The sequence below is a fragment of the Gallus gallus genome, chromosome Z, assembly GCF_016699485.2.
Source record: "Gallus gallus isolate bGalGal1 chromosome Z, bGalGal1.mat.broiler.GRCg7b, whole genome shotgun sequence".
In the NCBI taxonomy this organism is placed as follows: Eukaryota; Metazoa; Chordata; class Aves; order Galliformes; family Phasianidae; genus Gallus; species Gallus gallus.
In genome coordinates this window covers 43,646,068-43,666,476 of record NC_052572.1, presented here as the reverse complement: position 1 = coordinate 43,666,476, position 20,409 = coordinate 43,646,068, and the positions used below count along the sequence as shown (strand labels likewise).

Genomic DNA, 20,409 nt, shown 5'->3' with positions numbered 1-20,409 from the left:
GAGTGTGCAGACTCTGTAAGCAAGCTGCGCAGTGTAGCCTGGCAGTTTAATCCCGAGTGACGCTGTGAAACTGGAGGAGATATTCTTGCTGCTGCTCTTCAGGGATTGCTGCTGTGGTGGTGGTGGAGGGTGGAGCAGATTTGGAGGTGCGTGTGCATGTGTGAGGAGATGTGGAGAGCATTTGACTGAGGTGTCTGGCCACTGAGACACCACAAGAAGGGAGAGATAGGAAGGGAGGCAGCGAGAAGAAGCAGGAATAGGACTGAATTACGGAGTAGCTTTTTCCTAATACACTGGGTGCCTCAGTGAAGGGGAACATGGATTCTGTCACAGAAATCTTCTTGAAGCTGCTGTTTTTCATGTCTGTTCATAACAGGAGCATGGTAGTGACAGGGAATACATGTAAGTATTGTATATGATTTATAACTAATTTCAGAGTGTTTTGAAGACTTCCAGAATCTTTTATTTGCATTTAGAGTAAATATTATTCTGTGAATTAATGTTTACTGCTTTGAAATCATGACTGCAAGTTGCTAGACTGAAAATGTTGTAAAATCTCCCTATGTATTTTTATTATGAGATTACATACAGGGTATTGTTTATAAAGCTTACATTCTGAAAGCATTTTTTCTAAGGGATTTGTGTTCAGACCCATTTACTCTTTTGTTTTCTGTTTGTAATTGCAACATTTTCCAAGGAATTATGTCTTACATGGAAATTATTGGCAGATCTCTATTGTATACTGCATCGGCTCAGTTTTTAGCAGTTTATAATTTTGAAAGCTGGTATCTGCACCTCCTGAATTCAGCTGGCATTCAAATAATGATTGACATTATTGTGTAGTTCAACAGCAGTACAAATATAAGGAAGACTGTGGATTACAAGACTTTGTGGACTCTGCATTGATTGCTTAGGGAGTATTAACAATGCATGACTAAAGAAAAGAATGGTATCTGTTCCTACCAAACGTTTTTAAAAAATGAATAAATCATAGCCAGTTGAATGGTATTACAAAATAAAAGAGTGATTATAGTTTTTAAGAAAATCTGCCCTCTAGAATGTAATTCTGATATGTATCCTAAAAATCTCTGGTTGTAGTCTTGAATTAATTATCTTTAAATTAAAAGGAAAAAGAATTTATGGATGAACTAATTTTGAGAGGTTTTCTCATTCAATAATTATTCTGAGCTAGTCTTGTTCCATCTGATTAAGCTTTAGCAAGCTGAAGGATTTCATTCTGCATACATGTGGTAGAACAGCTGTCTAAATACCAATCCTCATAGCCTGAACTGAGCATATTTTTTCCCCTTTCTGCTAAGGCACTGGCTGTGCATCACAGGGATGGAGTGGGCTGAAGTAATGCTTGTACGGGAAGAAATTGAATGCCAAAGGAAGGAGGAATATTCAGGAATAGCCTTACAACCCAGTGGCTGGAAGGGTACAGATCCTTGGAAGCATTTGAGCAATAGCAGGGAAGTTTGAAGCTCTGTGTGGGTCTATAGCCCAGGGTTTTGGATGTTTTGTAAACTAAGCATGTTCCCATAAGCCAGACATTCACACTGCAGCACAAAAATGATCTTGTGCTGTTAACCAGTAATGATACCTCATTTGCTACTCAAGTGCCTAGAGTAGCCCTAAACATGAATACCAAGTTCCTGTTATTAAGCACCCTGCTGCAGTCCAGCACAGCTTTAATTCTCTTCATCATTCTGCACTGTACACTTTATGAATACCTTCATTTTCACAAGACCATGATAATTTAATTGCACGTTAATAGCATTTGGCACTATACACAAGACTAAATCAGTTGCTTACAAGCAGGCATATTAAAACTGTTAGAAAGTAGACTTGCAGCACAGAGCAAAGCAATAATGCGCTAGAGGTCACTCTTACAATTTAGGAAACAAGGTTTGAGGAATGGACTTAAGCATCTTTGTAATACAGAATTATGAAACATAAATCAAGTCTGAGATACATTTACTACAAAAATAGTTCCCAAAACAAAGCCAATCTCAAATATGGTATCAAATAAGTGACTTCAATGAACAGGCTTTTCACACGCTAATGTTTATATACACATGATATTTTTATTTATCTCAACTATTGTGTAAAAGCAGTTATCTGAACAGGGAAAGTAGGAACTCTGTCCATGTTACAGGCAAGGAAATTGATTGTGGTAATATGAAATTAAATTAAGATGGAGTGAATGCTCACATGTGAACAAAAGATAGCTTGGCCAATCTAGTGTATATTTCCATTTTCAATATCTAATCTTAAAGCAAAACAAAACAAAGCAACAACAACAACAAAAACCCACAACCTTTTACATACATATGCACAAATGTATGTATGTTTTATTTTGGAAGCAGAAATTTCAGTGTGAGAGCAAGAGTTTTTAAGTGTTAGTTTTCATACCAGATGACAAGCTATGAATTCAGTACATCGGGTTCCACAGAATGACCTCAAGTGAAGTAATTACTAATTACAGCAGATACATGCAGCAGTCATTATATACCTCCACGAACTTTATTTACTCAAGTTGAGATTCTTGAGAAGTCGACCAGAAGTTGAAATCCTTTCCAGCAGGTCATTCGACTATTGACATTAATGTATTCAAATATGGTTACAAAAACATGTAAAGTTCAGTTTCTATTTATTAATTTTGATTGACAGCAAGCAATCAGTAATCAAAACTAATGGCATGATAATTTAATTTTTCCTCTAAGCTATACTCCTTCTTCCTTTAACTGTGTGGCTCCTTTTTGATAATAGGTCCTGAATTCTTCAGCTTGCTATGCCCTTCTTCAGAACCAGCAGCCATTAAGAAAAGACCGAAGTAAAGACCTTTACCTTGAAGTGTCAATACTAATGCTATTAAGTCAAATAATCAAATAATGGAGTATTTAGAATTATTTTTGTTTTAGGGAATCACAGGACTCCTTTCAATAAAAGAATTAAGAAGTTTTTAAGTATTCTGAAGATGACAGACCATATAATTTAGAACATGAAAGTTTATTTGCGTGCTTTTTTTTTTTTTTGCCATTGAGAAGTAATTCTGACTTTCCCTACCAAGAGAAGTAATAATTGCTGCTGTATATTCTTATCTTCTAAAAGTTTTGTAGTAATGCTTCTTCTTTTTAACTGTTTCAGTGCTTTCTTACTCCCCAAAAACTTACAGTTCCAAAGCACTGGAAAGAAGTTTGAATTAGTCAGAAATGAGGAAGAAACTATATGAGGTCAAATGTGAGCTCTAAATGAAAGATTAAAGCAACAAACTGTTTTTCTGGCCTTTTTTTTTTTTTTTTTTTCCTGTGATAGGAAACAATTTTATTTGACTGGGAGCTGTCTCACCTGCTGTAAATCAGAAAGTTACTAAATCAGCCCTTGCAAACTTGCCAGAAATTGATACTCTATAAATGCAATCATTTTATTTTAAAATTCTCTAAAACTGAAGTGTTGCATAAAACATATTTAAACCCTCTGCACACTAACTCAATTGTGACTAAAATTATTAATGTTTGATTTGGCATTTTGAATGGAACTAAAGACAAGAAACTGGCTACTTTCCATGTAAATTCACACTTCTTTATGCATCTCATTGTAAAGCTATTCTGTTTACAGAGCCTTTTATTTTCTCTGTTCTTTTTGCAAAGACTCTTATTTCTATAAACAACAGATTGTTTATTACTGTCAATAATAATAATAATATCAATACAAGAACATAAATTAATGACATATTATTATATATCATTATAATAGTACAATACTATTATCATTACTAGTATTGTTATTACATCAGACTCCTTGCTAATATTACAATTGAAGACCTCCTCTAAAGATGGTAGAGAATGACTTAATCATACTGAGATTTTTTCATAGAATTTTCCATAATTAAATACTTTGATTATATTATCACATATAAGTCATTGTAATATCAGTAGGGAAGATGTTACTTGCAGCAAGAAAAATATTAAAATTTAATTCAGAAGGTGTTAGGAATTTCCTTCCAGTGCAGGTTATCTGTATTGAACAGTTGTGTACACTCTGACAACTTCATGGAACTGGATTTAAAATATACTAAAATGTTGTTTTTCAAATACAATTTAAATTAATATGTAATTTTTTTACCACTAGTTTGTGGCTGATATAAAGTCTAAGGTGAAGAGAAAATAGAACTCAAACCCTTAATTTTCCTTTAGCCTCATTAATATTTATCTTCTCTTTGTTATTATGTCTCTCTTCTCTGAGATAGCAATGGAGACCTTATTATTATTATTTATATGAATGAAACTTTACAAAACATCAAAAGCTTGCATTAACATTATATCTAAACTAGTGCCAATGGAAACATCTATCAAAATTTATGTCAGACTTTCAAGGCTGAGAATTCACAGGAAGGCCTTCGATCTATAACACTGAGTATAATTAACAACTTACATCCTACTGCTCTAATTTTTCAAATCCCCATGAACATATTTGCCCCTGGACTCAATCAGAATAATGAATGGAGTAAAATTGATCACAATTACTGGATAGTTACAGACAAATAATGACATCCTCAAAGTAGGATAAAGTCACCTACCCCCCCAAAATGCAGATCATTATATGTAAAGCATGCTATCAGGTTTATTGACAACTTTTGCATTGTGTGTTAGCATCTGTTGTGGTTTAGTTCAGGTACTGTTTGCCATGCAGGGTTCCACAGTAATCACTACCTTCTTTGGAATGTGATAATAAAGTATTAATGACAATTCTGCTTTCTTTCTTACACAATTATCACGTGTAAGCATACATTTGTAATCACCAAGAACCAAGACAACATTTAACTAAGCGTTTTTACCCAATTTTCGACGTTTCACAAGGTAGTGGGTATCTATAATTTTATATGGGTTGAAAGTTCAAATTATTAGTTTTTCTGAATGCTTCTGTGTAGCAGTAGAAAATGACATTTTATGTTTGTGTAACTCATCTAATATATTTGCCAGTTCATTAACTCATTTTCTGTAAGAACTTCAGCAGTTCTTACTCAGTAGATTCTACCAAATTCAACTGGGAAAAAAACAGATCAAATCTCTCCCTCAACTCCTTCTAATTCAATTAAGCAAATCAAATATCATTTGAATACTTGCGAAATCTTACGTGTTTTAGATACTAGCTATATTTTCCCTCAAGATGACCCTCCACTTCTGTACTACTCACAAACATGCGGGATTAATGTTGAATATTTAGGATTAGTGCAAGTTTGAAGAATTTCTCAGTGCTTTTGTGTATTTATATCTTTTTAGTTGCTCTCAACATTGCTGGTTATAGCAGAGATGTGAGCATTGAGATTCAATTGAGTCATTCAAAGGGCTCTATTTCCTGAAACATCAGACAATTTACTACCTTAAATGATAAAGAAATATCAAATTCTAAAATCAGTCATTTCTGTAGGTGACTCTAGAAGTACACTTTCATTTTATTTAGGAGGCTTGAAGTGTAGAGCTACTTTTTTCTCTTCCTTTTCAGTTTTCAGTCATACTATAAAAAGGGAAGGTAATATAATACACTAAATGAGAATTTTATGCTTTAAATTTTCTGTACGATTGCTTGGGTTTTGGTTGTTTATTTTCTTTGTTCGTTTTCCCCAGTGTTAAATACAAACCTAAGTGTTATGGTGGATTGATTTGCAAGTCCTTTAGTGTGAAACGCCTTTACAAGGTGCATAATTTATAACCTGAAATTTTGACAGTGAAGGCCTATGCAAGATTTCTAGGTTAAATAGATGAAGTAACAAGGTGTTTCAGTGTACTACCATTTATTATATATTTCTCATTATAATAAGAGTTGCCTCATAAACTTAAATATGGTAGAAGATACAAGATATCATCATGAAAATTTTTGTTTGTTTGTTTTGTATTTGTAAAAAAAATACGCAGTGTTTACACTAGGATATAAGCAATATTGGTTATTAGCGATATTAACTCTAATTTGATCAATACTTATAGACTCCCTCATAATTAGTGCTATATTATATGCTTGGTATATGTATGTACAAGTATAGCATCAAACAGTAATATTTGTCAAAGGAATACTCTTATCAAGAATACTCTGTCAAAGGTCTCCTCTATCAGTTAAAACCTACACCATTAACCTTGAATGAAATCTGTGAAATGAAAAAAAAGGCTTGATGTTGAATTATTTTTATTTTCAGAGCACAGTTATCAGTGTTTATTACAAGTTGCTACGTTTTTTTTTAGTAAGCAAAATGTAATGTGGACTAGGATGTAAAAATGATACAGTTTATATTCTACTTCAAGTATATTCTCTGTGTAATAGTTTGAAAAGTGATTGAAATCCTGAAAACATTTAAAATAAATTAAAAATAGTGACTGCAGAATTATTATTTAAATACTATACCTAGTTAATAGATTAGTTAAAACAAAACAAAACTAAGGTTTTACATTTCAAATGACTAAGACAAAAAAAAAGCCTATCCAGCTGGGTACCAGGTCTGATTGCTTTTTATTAAGTGTCTCATTTCTAGGAGTCAAGAAGAAGCTACTGCTAGTTCCTTGCTGATAGAGTGCCTATTTGTTTTTACAATAATCTTTTAGCAATTAGCATATTTACTTATGTGATCTTGAGGAAAATAGATTACGATCAGCATGTTGGGATATTTGAATTTACTTTTATAATTTAGTATCATTCTTTATTCTGTTGTCAACTGAAGCAGGTCATTTTCAGGCTTCTGTATGTCCACTTATATCTAAATAAAAAGAATTCTCCAAAAGTTGAGTCCTCCCTAAATATATGATAAAGATCTTTTTTTTTTTTTTTTTTTTCCCATTTAAATTTGGGCACCACAAAATCCCTATCTGAGTCTTTTTGACTTATTTAAACAAATAAACTGAAGTGCTATGAATTATGTGATTAAACAAGATATTAAATTGTCATTCATGCCTTGCTAAGTAACAGCTTCACTAGAAGAATGAATCAAAGATATTGTTGTTAGATAATGTTTAAAGCAGAGGTCTTCAATATGACAGCAAGAGTAAGATCCTTAAGGGGGTAATGTGCAATATAAATATGGTTCTGTAGACAAACCATGTTCCATGTGGGAAGCCTTTGGTTAATTTACCTGTATCTTCTGCTGTGTTAGACTGGATATGCTCAACATGCTTATTCTGTAATTATCTGAAAGTTTTGAGTAGAGGTCAGGGGAAATTATTTACCTCAAGAAATAACTAGTAGAAGTTGCAGAAAGGAGATTTTTTTCCTTAAATTTTGCTGTTTCACTAATTAGCAAATATGCCTTTTGAGATCCGTTTGTTTCTACAGAGACAGAAAAGCTGGATTTTTTTCTGTCTAAAATTAAACATCTGGAACCTGGATGTCTGCTTCTGAGGTTTTGAAGTCCTGTTTTAGATAGTGGAGAGAAAAAAAGAAGCTCCAGCATCTAAGATTTGTTATAGGCTAACTAATAGGAAGACCTTTTATGCTCCGGAACAGCAAACTGTGGCTGTCAGTGTTATTTCTCCCAACTCTGCTAATTTAATATGCAGATGAAAATAGTTTTGCCATCATAGTGAGACTTAAATTTTTTTTCCAAGTAAGATTTGAAAAAAAAATCAATAAAAAACAATATTGCATCTCAGTGTCCTTATTCAACAAAAGCTCCTAGGGAAATCAATGGGAGTTCTGCCTAAATAAATACTGAATAAAAGCTTTAGAGAGAATGAACCAAATATTCATTTTGCACTGATGTGCTGCATATTTTTAATATAACTGGTATCTTTATTTATTTTCATTTTGTCAGTCTTTTCATTTTGCCTTGTTTTGAGGACTCAGATACTGCATTGTGTAACAAACAAGGATTATTCATTTTTCCCAGTTGACAAAAAATAAATGTGAGCAGAAAAAAGACATTCAGAATTTTAGCTAGCTCCTGTGGTCAGGGAATTCATATGCCTGCAGTAAAAAACTGCTGTTCTTTTTTTCTGAGCCGTTGGTAACATAAAAAGAAAAAGAAAAAAAAAAAATCATGATGATTGATTTTAATTTTCAAAAATGAAATAGCCCCCGCAACAGCTAGTGCTTCCAAGAATATCTGAATGCAGTGGAATACACACAAGGCTGTAGAGCTCTGCCCTCCACATTAAAAGGCACACTGCAGTGCCTCTTAGTCTTAGTAGCCTGAATCTGAAATTCTTGTTTACGTTCATTTAAAACATACATGTAAACATAAATGTGTGGGGATGATAAAGTTTACTTTCTATAGAATAAGGGAAACCAAGTCATGTCAGTAATTTTTTTTTTTATTTTTTAATGTACTTGCAAATGCTTTCTATGACAGTGATGAACATAGAATCATAGAATCATAGAATCCTTAAGAGTTGGAAGGGAAATATGAGGGCCATCTAGTTTAACTCCCCTGCAATGACCAGGGACACCACAGGTAGATCAAGTTGCCTGGGGCCTTGTCCAACCTTGAAAGTCCCCAAGGATAGAGCATCAACCACAAAACTAGGTAACCTCTTCCAGTGCCCCACCACCCTCGCTGTAAAAGATTTTTTCCTTATATCTAATATTAATCTACCTCGTCTGAGCTTGAAGCCATTTCCCCTTGTTGTGTCACCACAGACCCTGCTAAAGAGACTGTCCCCTTCTTTCTTGTAGCTCCCTTTAGATACTGAAGGGTCACCTTGAAGCCTTCTCTACTCCAGGCTGCACAGACCCAGTGCTCTCAGCCTGTCCTCATAGGAGTGGTGTTCCATTCCATGGATCATTTTTGTGGCCCTCCTCTGAACACAGTCCAACAAGTCTATGTTTCTCCTGTACAGAGGACTCCACATCTGGATGCAGTACTCCACGTGAGGCCTAGATGACATCAGTGTCTCCTCACCTGTTCATTGATGTGGTGACACCATCATAAAAGGCCACTTGATTCGCCAAACAGGATTTGCCTTTAGTGAAGCCATGCTGGTTATCACGTATCACCTCTCTGCCTTCCATGTGCTTTAGCATAGATTTCAGAAGGATCTCTTCCATGATCTTCCCTGGCACAGAGGTGAGACTAACAGACTAGTAGTTCCCCGGGTCATCCTTATTCTTCTTAGTAATGGGGATGATGTTTCCTTTTTGCCAGTCTCCAGGGACTTAATCTGATTTCCATGACTTTTCAGATATCGTAGAGAGTGACTTGGCACCCACATCAGCCAATTCCCTTAGGACTCTGGGATGCATCTCATCGGGACCCATAGACTTACGGATGTTCAGGTTCCTCATGTGGTCACAAACCTGATCTTCACTTACAGCGGGAGGGATGTTGCTTCCCCAATCCCCTCCTACCAAACCACATGTTTGAGGGCTGTGTGGCAAGAAGTTATCAGGGAAGATGAAGGCAAAATTTATTACGTACTTCAGCCTTCTCCTTGACATGATACAGGAAGAAAAAGTGTGGCAGGATTTTCTCACGACACACTCCTATGGAAAAGAAAAATGTTACTCTGACTCCATTGCAACTTACCATTGTAGCAAAAATAAGTAATTAAGTAAAATGAAGTATATAAAAAAAATGAAGTGATAGGTGAGTCAACAATCAAACCTATGTTTGGATTTGATAGATTCACTGTTACTGTAAAAGAAAAGAAAATACACATACAACAACAAATTTATTTGAAATAGTCAAATTTTCTATGCCTAGGTGCTAGATTAAAGGTAGTTGCAGCACTCTTTTGAAGAAGCTTTTACGGTATGTTAGGAACTGTGTAATTTCTTTTTTCAGGTGATAACTTTTTCCTTCTACTCATTTTCTATTTATATACTTTTAGAGTGCTAAGAATCACAGAATCATAGAATTGCTCAGGTTGGAAAAGACCTTGAAGATCATCAAGTCCAACCACAACCTAACCATACTACCGTAACTCTAAAAACCCACTGCTAAGTCATGTCCCTGAGCACCACATCCAAACAGTTTTTAAACACGTTCAGGGATGGTGACTCAACCACCTCCCTGGGGAGCCTATTCCAGTGCCTAACGATCCTTTCTGTAAAAAAGTTATTCCTGTTATCCAAACTAAACCTTCCTTGGCACAACTTGAGGCCATTTCCCCTCATCCTGTGAGAAGAGACCAACACCACTCTCACTGCAATCACCTTTTAGGTATTGGAAGAGAGCAATAAGGTCTCCCCTCAGCCTTCTCTTCCCCAGAATAAACAGCCCCAGGTCCTTCAGTCGCTTCTCGTAGGGCATATTCTCCAAGCCCTTCACCAGCCTTGTTGCCCTTCTTTGGACCTGCTCCAGTACCTCAATGTTCTTTCTATATTGAGGTGCCCAAAACTGAACACAGTACTTGAGGTGAGGCCTCACCAATGCTGAGTACAGGGGCAGGATTAATTCCCTAGTCCTGCTCACCAGACCCTTCCCAAGACAAGCCAGGATGCCATTGGCCTTCTTGGTCACCTTGGCACACTGCTGGCTCATATTCAGCCGGCTGTCCATCAGTATACCAAGGTCCCTTTACATCAGGCAGCTTTCCAGCCACTCCTCTGCAAAAAGATTTTTCTCTTTCTTCTCTGTTTTTCTTCTTTTCTCCATGAAGTCTTAAAAACCCTCATCTGTTCTCAGGTGCAAACTTGTTTTGATTTTTGTGAACTGTGATTATATCATGAAACATTCTTATGTTGTATAGATATGGTTTACTGTATCCTAGTTGATTCTTCTTGGACAGGAAAAATAAGAATTTTAATAAGAGGTAATTGATGCCCAAGTATCAATATGCGTATTTTTGTTCTGTATGCAAAAAGTTGTGTTTTCAACCCTTTGTGATATGTCAGCATCTATTTGTTAGCTTTCTATACCCCAGAATTAAATGTCCAGCTAGGCTGCCCCAAATTTTGAGCTACGGATAATGGAAGAATTCATATTTATGCTGAAATTGAGTTCATCTATACTTAGGATACTACTGGAGAATATGAGCTTTTTTTTCAACATCCTCTGCCGTATTTGTTTAAAATAAATAATCCTATGATGGTAAAGAAAATGCTTTCTCCTTCTCATGTCTGTGTAGCTACTGCTTACAGATTTTACATCAGTTTGTTTCATGGAAAGGGCAGTAATGCATTGAATTCTCTGTAGATATCCTAGGTAAGGATAGGTTGAAAAACTCTAACAAAGAATTCCCTAATCTAACTCTCATCTGAAGTAATGTGAGTTTGTGAGATGAAAATGCTGAAGGGGAAGGTCTCTGTTTTGATATTTCTGATTGTGTATTCATAATGTCTCAATGAACATATTTCTAAGACAGTGCCACAGCTGCAGAAGATGTATGATGAGTGTAATCAGGCCATGTCAAATTTCAGTGTGTGGTGGTGTACACTAGAACTCTGTAGAATAAATCATATGATTCAAAAATCTGCTGATGTCAGTAAATTGATAGCATGCCAGATCACAACAGCTTTCTTAGGAAATACTGAGTATGATTTTCATATTTACTTTTTTGATTTTATAGGTCTAGTATCATGGTTTTGAATGCTTTAACACCTTATAAACATAAGCATAGATAGAAATAATAGAAATAATAAAAAATAGATGAAAATGTAGATATTAAAAATATGAATGCATTTTGGATGGGAGATACATCTTTCGTTGTTATACTGCTCCTTGACAGTAGCAAGGGTGCTATTTATTACTGATTATATATGTATAGTTACATACATTATAGCATGTGCACTAGATAATATAGAAGTACATTAAACATCTAAAGTTGGATATGTCTCTTCTTCTTAGTTATTCATGTTGGATAATCTTAAATTTTGGAAGACTCATCTCCAGGAGAAGAGCGTAATGTTCTTATGACCCTTGTATTCACACCTTGCCATTTGCTGATAGAGTTATGTGTAGGAATAAAATATTGTGATGACAGTTTTCTACAGACTTTGGGAACCCTCTTCTGAAACTCTGTGAAAATCAGAACTGTAACCACAGTAACTGGGGTGAATTTCAGTCAGATGATCAGCTTCACAATCCACATATTGTTGATAGGGTTTAAACAAATGATTCTGCTTAATCCATTTTCTGAATAATTGCTTCCACATCCATTCATTATTACTCTGATAAGATTAAATCCTATCTTTTCGTTGAATTTGATATATAATCACTTGCCCCTGTGAGTACCCTTAGGTTGATGTCCTCTGTATCAGGTACAATTTATGCCATTTAAGGTGGCACTCTGAAAATCTGTGTAATTTTGGCCTTGGGTAATGTGTATTATTGGCCACCTCAGAGCAAAGGCAGAAACATAAGTCATTGTACTCGTCACCAGTACAGTCACCAATGTTGAGAAAACTTCAGAATCGTTGGTACCATGGATTCTATATGTTAAATTATGAGTCTTCTGAGATCTCTACTCTTAATTACGAAATATAAAATTATCAAGGTTATTTGGCAAGGCATAGTAGTGAGATGTTACATCAGAAAAACTGGATAGGTCCATTAATTAAACAAGTAAAGTTTTGATCCTATAATTTGAATGTAACTGCTTTAAAAGGAAAAGGGAGAATGACACGCACTGACTCTCTCTCAACTTCAACTTGAAGGTTAGAGAAATTGGCATTTTCTTTCATTGCCTTTTCTCATTACCCATACCAATTGTTCATTCTATAGCAAATGTATCAGGATTTTTAAAATGATCATATGTTCTCTATGTTGCAACAGTTGTGATTTTAGATTTTTAAAGTGGTGTTCTTTAAAAAAAAAAAATCCTTGAACCTACAAGAATGGAAATTTGTTTTTATAGTTTATGATAGGTTGTGATGGGGAAAAAAAATTGGAATATCCACTATTTCCAAGGTGTAGCACCACAAAAAGTATGAGAGTTGGGAAATACAGAAAGATGTCCATCACTCTCCTGGCGTCTTCTTCACTCTGAATTGTGAATCCAGTTGGATCATTCCCTGATCTTGACTGCAGTAAAAGTTGTCAGCAGCTCTTGGAATGGCCCATTCCACTTTTCTTCCAATGACTGACCTGAAAAAGCTTTAATATATACCCAGTCTCCTGGTTTAAAGGGGTGAATTGGTTGATCTGGACCTTTGTTTCCGAATCCCGAAACCACTTTGTTATTTTTGCGTAACTGATTTTGCAATGCAATCATATGTAAGTAGTTGATTCAAATCCTCCCCTTTAAACTGAAATTGGTAAGGTCTACCATACAGTATTTCAAAAGGACTCAAACTCTCTTTAGATCTTGGTTTTATCCTAATTCTCATCAGAACTATACGGAGTGCTTGATACCAATATGAATTAGATTCCTGACAAATTTTAGTTATTTGTTGTTTTATCAGATGATTAATCTTTTCCACTTATCCATTGCTTATGGTAGATAGAGCATGTGCAATTGCCAATCAATTCCTAGTATTTTACTGACTTCTTGTATCACTCGCTCACAAAAGTGAATACAACCCTGTCTGATGATATCATAACAGGTACTCCAAATAGATATTCATTTAACATCACTCTTGTAACTTCCCTTGCCTTATTTTTCCTACAAGGAAAAGCTTCCGACCAACATGAAAAAGTGTCTGTCAGTACAAGTAAGTACCAATACCACCCTTTTCTAGGAAGTTCTGAGAAATCTATTTGCCACTGCTGTCCTGGAATCTTCTCTTTGCAAATAGATCCCACTTGTACCCTGTTACTGGTATTAGGATTGTTCTTCAAACAGATTTCACATTGTTGAGTAACCTGTTTCACTGTGGTATACAGATTACAACTGACAATGACTTTGTTCATAAATATATTTATGAAGAACATCTGCTCTCCAATGTGTTTTACTATGTTCCCTTAGAACCAATTCCCATAAGATACTAAGGGGCGTAACAACGCATCCATCAGGTGTATATGTCCATTTGTCAGTTTGCTCCTTTCCTTCTAAATCATTAACTAAATTTCTGTCTTCTTTAGAATCCTTTACTGGTTCTGACTCAAGTTCATTGACTTGAAGTTTACCGTCTGGAATTAAAGTCAGTTCATCAATTTCTTATCCTTCAGCTGCCTGTTTTGCCGCCTGACCCTCCATTTTATTTCCAGTTTCCTGTACAGTGTTACCTTTCTGATATCCTCTGCAATGTATAATAGCCACGTTCTTTCACAGCTTTTAATAGATGCAAGATTTCTTTTGCATGTTTAATTTGTTTTCCTTTTGCTGTGAGCAATCCTCTCTCCTTCCAAACCATGAGCATGTACCACCTCAAGTGCATATTTAGAATCTGTCCATATATTTATCCTCTTTTCTTTTTCGAACTATAAAGCTCCTGTCAAAGTAATTATTTCAGCCTTCTGAGCTGAAGTCACCACAGGTAATGGTTTTGCTTTGATTACCTTATCTGTAGTAGTTACCGCATATCCTGCCTTACAGTTGCCTTGTCTCACAGAGCTGCATCCATTGGTGAACCAGGAATCCTCAGCATCATCCAATGGTTCCTCCTTTAGGTCTGGCCGACTGGCATAGAAAGTCTTCACTGTTTCCAAGCAGTACTATCTTGACATCCTCTTGTTCTGCCAGTGTGGCCTGATATTTCAGAAATCTGGAAGGGAAAAGCCAGTGGCCTCTATTCTGCTCCAGAACTGCAGAAACCAAGTGGGTTACCAATACAGTCATCTTCTGTCCCAAAGTTAATCTGCAGGCTTCCTGGATATTAAGAACAACTGCTGCCACTGCTCATAGGCAACCCAGCCAATCTCTGCTCGCTTCATCCAACTGTTTGGAGAAGTAGGCAACTGTCCTTTTATATAGTCCCAGTTGCTGTGCAAGAACACCCAAGGCTATACTTTGTTTCTGAGGAGAAAATAGCCAAAATGGTTATTTGTAATGTCTGGAAGGCCTTGGAGTTCTGGAGCTCTTATTAGTTCCTTCTTTAGTTCTTCAGTTTTTCTTTTTGTCTCTCCTGTCCATGGCAACTTAAACTGATTATTTGTCAGTAATTCATATAAAGATTTTACCAGAGGCCCATAATTGTAGATCCATAGCTGGCACCACCCTGTCATGCCAAGAAAGGTTCTGAGTACTTTTAATCTTTGTGGTCTGAGTGTTTGGCAAATCTCTTCCTTCTGTTGTGTTCCAAGTTTTCTTTGTTCTCCTGAGATCTAGAATCTGAGGTAAAACACTTGCTGCTGGACTAATTGAGCTTTCTGTTGTGAAACTCGATAACCATTTAAAACCAAGAAAATTCAGTAAACTCACAGACCATTGAACACAGTCCTCTTTTGTTACTGTGGCAATGAGAGTGTTAGCCACATACTGCAAAAGAGTTCAATGTTGAGCTGGGGGAGCCCAAGCCTCAAGCTCACAGGCTAGTTGGCTCCCAGAAATCATTGGGCTATTCTTAAAACACTCAGGTAACACTGTCCAAGTTAACTGAGTTCTCCTCCCTGTATTGGGATTTTCTCATTCAAAAGCAAATAACTTTTGACTTTCTTTGGCTAAAGCCAGGCAGAAGAAAGCATTCTTCAAATCCAGGATGGTAAACCACACCTGCTCATTCCTCAACTTTGTTAATATAGTGTATAGTTTTGTCAGCACTGGGTGTATATCTTCAACGATTCTGTTAATTGCCCTCAAATCTTGCACCAAGCGATAGCTCTTGCTATCCAGTTTTTTTCACCAGCAAGATTGGGGTGCTGTATTTGGATTCACATTCAATTAATAATCCAAACTCCATAAAGTTATCGGTTATTTCTTTTATCTCTTTACGATCTTGCACTCTTAACAGGTACTGCTTATATATCGTTGTTTTTCCCAGTCTGTGTTAAACCGGACTTAAAATTTCAATCAGCTGGTCTTCCTTGATCCTTAGCTCCACTTTTCTTTTATTGAATTTAATCTCTGCATCCATTTGTTCTAATAAGTCTTGCCTGAATGATGGTTTCGGAGAACCTGGCATGTACAACTTGTGTATTCCTACTTGTTTTCCCAACTGGTATTCAGTTGGTCTCAAAAAGTACGATTTTTCTTGTTGGAGTGTAGGTCCTACTACTATTACAAAATCTGCATCTATGGGTAATAATTCTTGATTCTAGCACAAAGTAAGAGGCACCTGTATCCACCAGAAATTTAATCTGTTTACCCTGCTTCCCTAGCTCCCATTTAACCAGTGAGTCTCATAGGGTACACTGCCCAGCTTCGTGCCATTCAGCTTCTGTGCTCAGAGATGGTTCCTTCCCTCTCAGCTTGGAACAGCTTCTCCACCACTGTCATATTTTCTTGCAATTTGCACACTGCTTTCAGACCAGCGGGGGGTGAAAACAACTCGGGGCACATTTCCTGCTCCTCCCTTCCCTCCTTCGCTTTCAAATGGGAACAGCAGGGAGCATCATTCTAGTGAAATAAAAATGGTCACCACCTACTGCAACAGATGGGGTGAGGTGGAAACCAAGACAGATGGGCCACAACCTTTCCAGGCTGACAAATACACCCAGACAGAGAAAAGGAGAAGAGCGACAGAGCTGCACAGACCTTCAGTTGTGGAGTCACAAGAATCTGGAAGTCTGAGGGCAGAGAGGGGTGCCAAAGATACAAATGCAGCCAGCTTGACAAACTTCCTGAGCAGGTGGACAGGTTGCCTGAGGTAATCATCAGGCCTAAATGTATCCATTAATCAGAGACTGAGATTGATGTGTGATATTGCGCAGTGACATAGGCAGACTAAAAGCCCTCTCTTAAGTCCCACGAAGGGGAAGAAGCTAAATCTTCACAAACTGAGGAGAGGGCAAACACATGCAAGATGAGTGAGATTGGAGCCTTGTCTCTGCTCAGGGCAGATGGAGAGTCCTTCTCCACACTTCTGAAGTCCCCTTAAGCTAAAGGTAGAAAGCTTTGAGGATGGAAGAAGAGAATGTAGATGATGGTTCAGAACCAGAAAGGGAATCGGGGTCAGAAACAGTACTGACAAACAAAACAAAACAAAAGACAAAAAAAGATTAAAAAAAAAAGGTGAAGGGTTTTAGTAATTGGGGAATCCTCACTGTAGAGCACTGAGGCACTCGCTTGCTTCCCAGATAATCAAGCAAATAGGGGTTTGCTGCCTGCTGAGGATATGCATTTGGGAAATGAGAGAGAAGCTACTGGCTATGCCAAAGTGAGAGGACTACTATCTGCTCCTGCTCTTTCAAGATGGGTCACAGCTTGGAGGTTGCAAGTAGGAAATATCTGAGAAGACTTTGTGTCCCTTGGGAAACCATTCAAGTGATTTGGAATGCAGGTAGTGTTGTCCTCAGTCCTCCTGGATGGACACTGGGACCACACTGCCCTCCCCGTGCACAGGGGCTTCAGTGCCTTGATTGCTGGTGGTGTCAGTGAAGTTTGGGAAATTCGGGGATTGATGCTTTTTTTTTGGGGGGGGGCGGGGGGGGGGGGGTGTATTTGTGGGTTTTGTTGGCTTTGTAGAAGGAGGAAAATGGATCTGTTGAATGAATGGCTGTGTGGGTGGTGTCACACTCATGGTTTCAAGGTACCTTGATCTTGGATGCACTTTGAAAAACTGACATTGATTGGGACGTAACTGACCAGGAGAGTCAAGAACATACTGAGCAGCAAGATTGCTGGGCTGACCACCAGAACTCTAGATCTTACAGCGAAAGGGTGTGTACTTCTGAGTAACACGGAAGAACCAGGGAACAATGTCACTTCAGGAAGCAGCAGGGGAAAACCTCAGAGTTGTCCTGGAGGAGTTTGGGAGGGCACCTCTGAGAAGATACTGTGTCACAGTATAGCCCAGGTAAAGTGCCTCTACACCAGTGCATACAGCATGGAGAAATAAGCAGGAGGAGATGGAAACCATGGTACAATGAGAAAGCTGTGACCTGCAGTCACAGAATCACAGTGGGATGAAGTGCACGGTTGTAGTACTGTGATTGTGGGTTACAAGCTTAAGAAACGTGTTTGGGAACTGTTGAGTCACAGCCTGAACCACTGATTGAGCACCTGGGGAAAGAACCAGGTCAGCAGTGGGAGCACAGGTGAAGGGCATTCACCTGTGTGACCAGAAGGAGTGGGGCCTTGCTCCATCTCTCTTAGACCCCATTTAAGTGCTGGCTGCCACTAAGGAGGAGTCTCTTTGGAGATCCCTTCCTGGTGGAGCTTTCCTCTGTGAACCTGGAATCTTGCGATATGGGTAAGCAATATTCTTCCCTTCCTTTATAGTATCTTTCTATCTTGTCATCATATTGATCTATCCAATTGCTATGTTTGGCAAAGCAGGCAGGTACTTATTTATGATGACCTTAAAAAAAAAAAAAAAAAAAAAAATGCTTTGGATGGTCACAGGGACCCTGAATATACCAAAAGATGAACTCCCAGGGGAAACCAAACAACAGGATTCTTAGGTTCCCCATGGCTAAGTGGTACTTGGTTTATTGAAGAATGGGGACCTATAAGGGACAGTGGTCCCATTATTAAATCCCCATCAAAAATGGCTGATTTTCTGAATAAATTAGGACAGAATTTCTTGACAACTGAAGAAAGAGTAATACCAGTATCTGCCATGGTATGGCTGCTGCTTCTCACTAATATGCATATCATTTCTTGGAAGAAGACTGAGAAGATGAAAATGAGCTTTTGAAAACTTGTATTAGACAACTGTAAGATAAAATTACATCTTTGACAGGGAAAACTGCCTTTAAATGGAATTTCCCCTTTGAAATTAAGGCCCATATTACTAGAAGGAGAAAATAACTTAGATCAGCAGGATCCTTGGATCCTTGTTGAACCCAGGAAGGCCAAGCAAACTAAAAGCCAAACAGAGGATCTGGGAACCTCAGATCCTCTAAAAATAAGAAAAGACAAAGCAAGTTCAAGACAGACCAGCAGAGTTGGCATCTGAAGGGTGGCCCCCTGCACAGACCTCATTATGTTTAACAGTGTGCCTGTACAGAGTCTCCAACCTCATGGATCTGTTATAACAATTTAAGTGAAGATCACAAGAGAGCATACCAGCTTGGCTATTGAGATTATGGGACATGGAGGCTAAGAGTGTGGTAATTAATGGGCCCAAGATCTCTAAACTGGCATCCACTGCCACACATCTGGCTCTCAGACAAATGCTATATGCCATTGTGATACATAATGATGAAAACTATTCTCTAGTTCATTGGCTAACAGTGGTGTGTAGAATCACATGGCCAAACAAAAGTGATGTTCTGATAAATACGGTTCTGTGAACCTCAATGGAGGATCTCCAAAATTATATTAGAGAATTAAGAATGAAGGCGGCAATATATGATGATGCCTTTGAGAGTCCAGGCTTGGTTAAATTTTCAGTGAGGATGAGAGACCTTATAGTACATCAAGCTCCTCCCTGACCAGTGCGGCACACTGGTGTCAATACTGAATCCCTTGGTGTCCTCAGCAGCCATTATCCAGCAGGCTGCCCAACTGGTGGCTGATTTATGGGAGACAGAGCACCAGGGACAATATTTGAACGTTGGAAGGGGCAGAGGTCCTCCCCATAACTAAAACCAGGAAACCCACTCCATGGACTCCTCAATCGAGACCCATTTGGGTATCATGAAAACAAATGTTTAATGACTTAATCCAGACTGAGGTTCAATTTGCAAAAATTGATTACCAGCCCAATCATGTCCTCCTCCAGCTACAGAGGCAGTTGAAGGACAATCAAAAATTTCAAAATCTCTCCAAAAATCCTGGGGTGAGAACTATTGACAAACTACCAACAACAACATGGAACCTGGAAGATTTCCTAGTTCCCAGTTAAAGGAAAAAGCCTCCTTGTGTGACCTAGGCCACTATGCCTGAGCCACCTGAGGAAAAAAAATGGGCAACCGTGCAGTTACTTGCATGACAGGGGATGCCAGTCCCCCTGTAACTAGGGCCTCCAGACAGGACCAGAGGCACTATGTTGAGCTGACAGTTTTTTGGTCCTCGAACACACGAAGGGTTATGACGTTGTTTGATACAAGTTCAGAAACATCAATGATGTATGGGGATGAGACTAAATTTAAAGCAGATAAAGTTACGATAGATGGCTTTGGGGGACAGACCATCCCAGTTACCCAGACATGGCTGAAACTGGGGGTTAGGCATCTCTTGCCCTGGGAATATAGTGTCTATTGCCCCAGTCCCAGAATACATCTTGGACATAGACATTTTATGGGGTCTGGCTATCCAGATAACTTCGGGAAGTTCACACTTCAACAGAAGTACATTAGTGTCCAGGTGGTGCAGGCAATATTGAGAGGCCATGTGAAGCACAAGCCCGTTCACCAACTGGAACCGCACCAGTTTACTAATGTGAGACAGTATAATTCCCGGGGCAGGGGGGGCACAAGATAAATTATCAAGGACAGTGCAGCAATTAGAAAAAGTTGGCATTATAAGACCTGCACATAGCCAATATAATTCTCCCATATGG

At 37.8% G+C, this 20,409-nt stretch overlaps 1 protein-coding gene across 1 annotated transcript in view; it reads left to right on the top strand.

Moving 5' to 3' along the window:
* Positions 1–15: 15 nt before the first annotated feature.
* Positions 16–20,409, top strand: part of CNTNAP4 (contactin associated protein 4) — a 221,285-nt gene continuing 200,891 nt past the window's right edge. Inside the window, exon 1 of the mRNA XM_428089.8 lies at positions 16–402. Coding sequence (XP_428089.5) covers positions 318–402 — 85 coding nt within the window. The 5' untranslated portion in view covers positions 16–317. The remainder of the gene's footprint in view (positions 403–20,409) is intronic.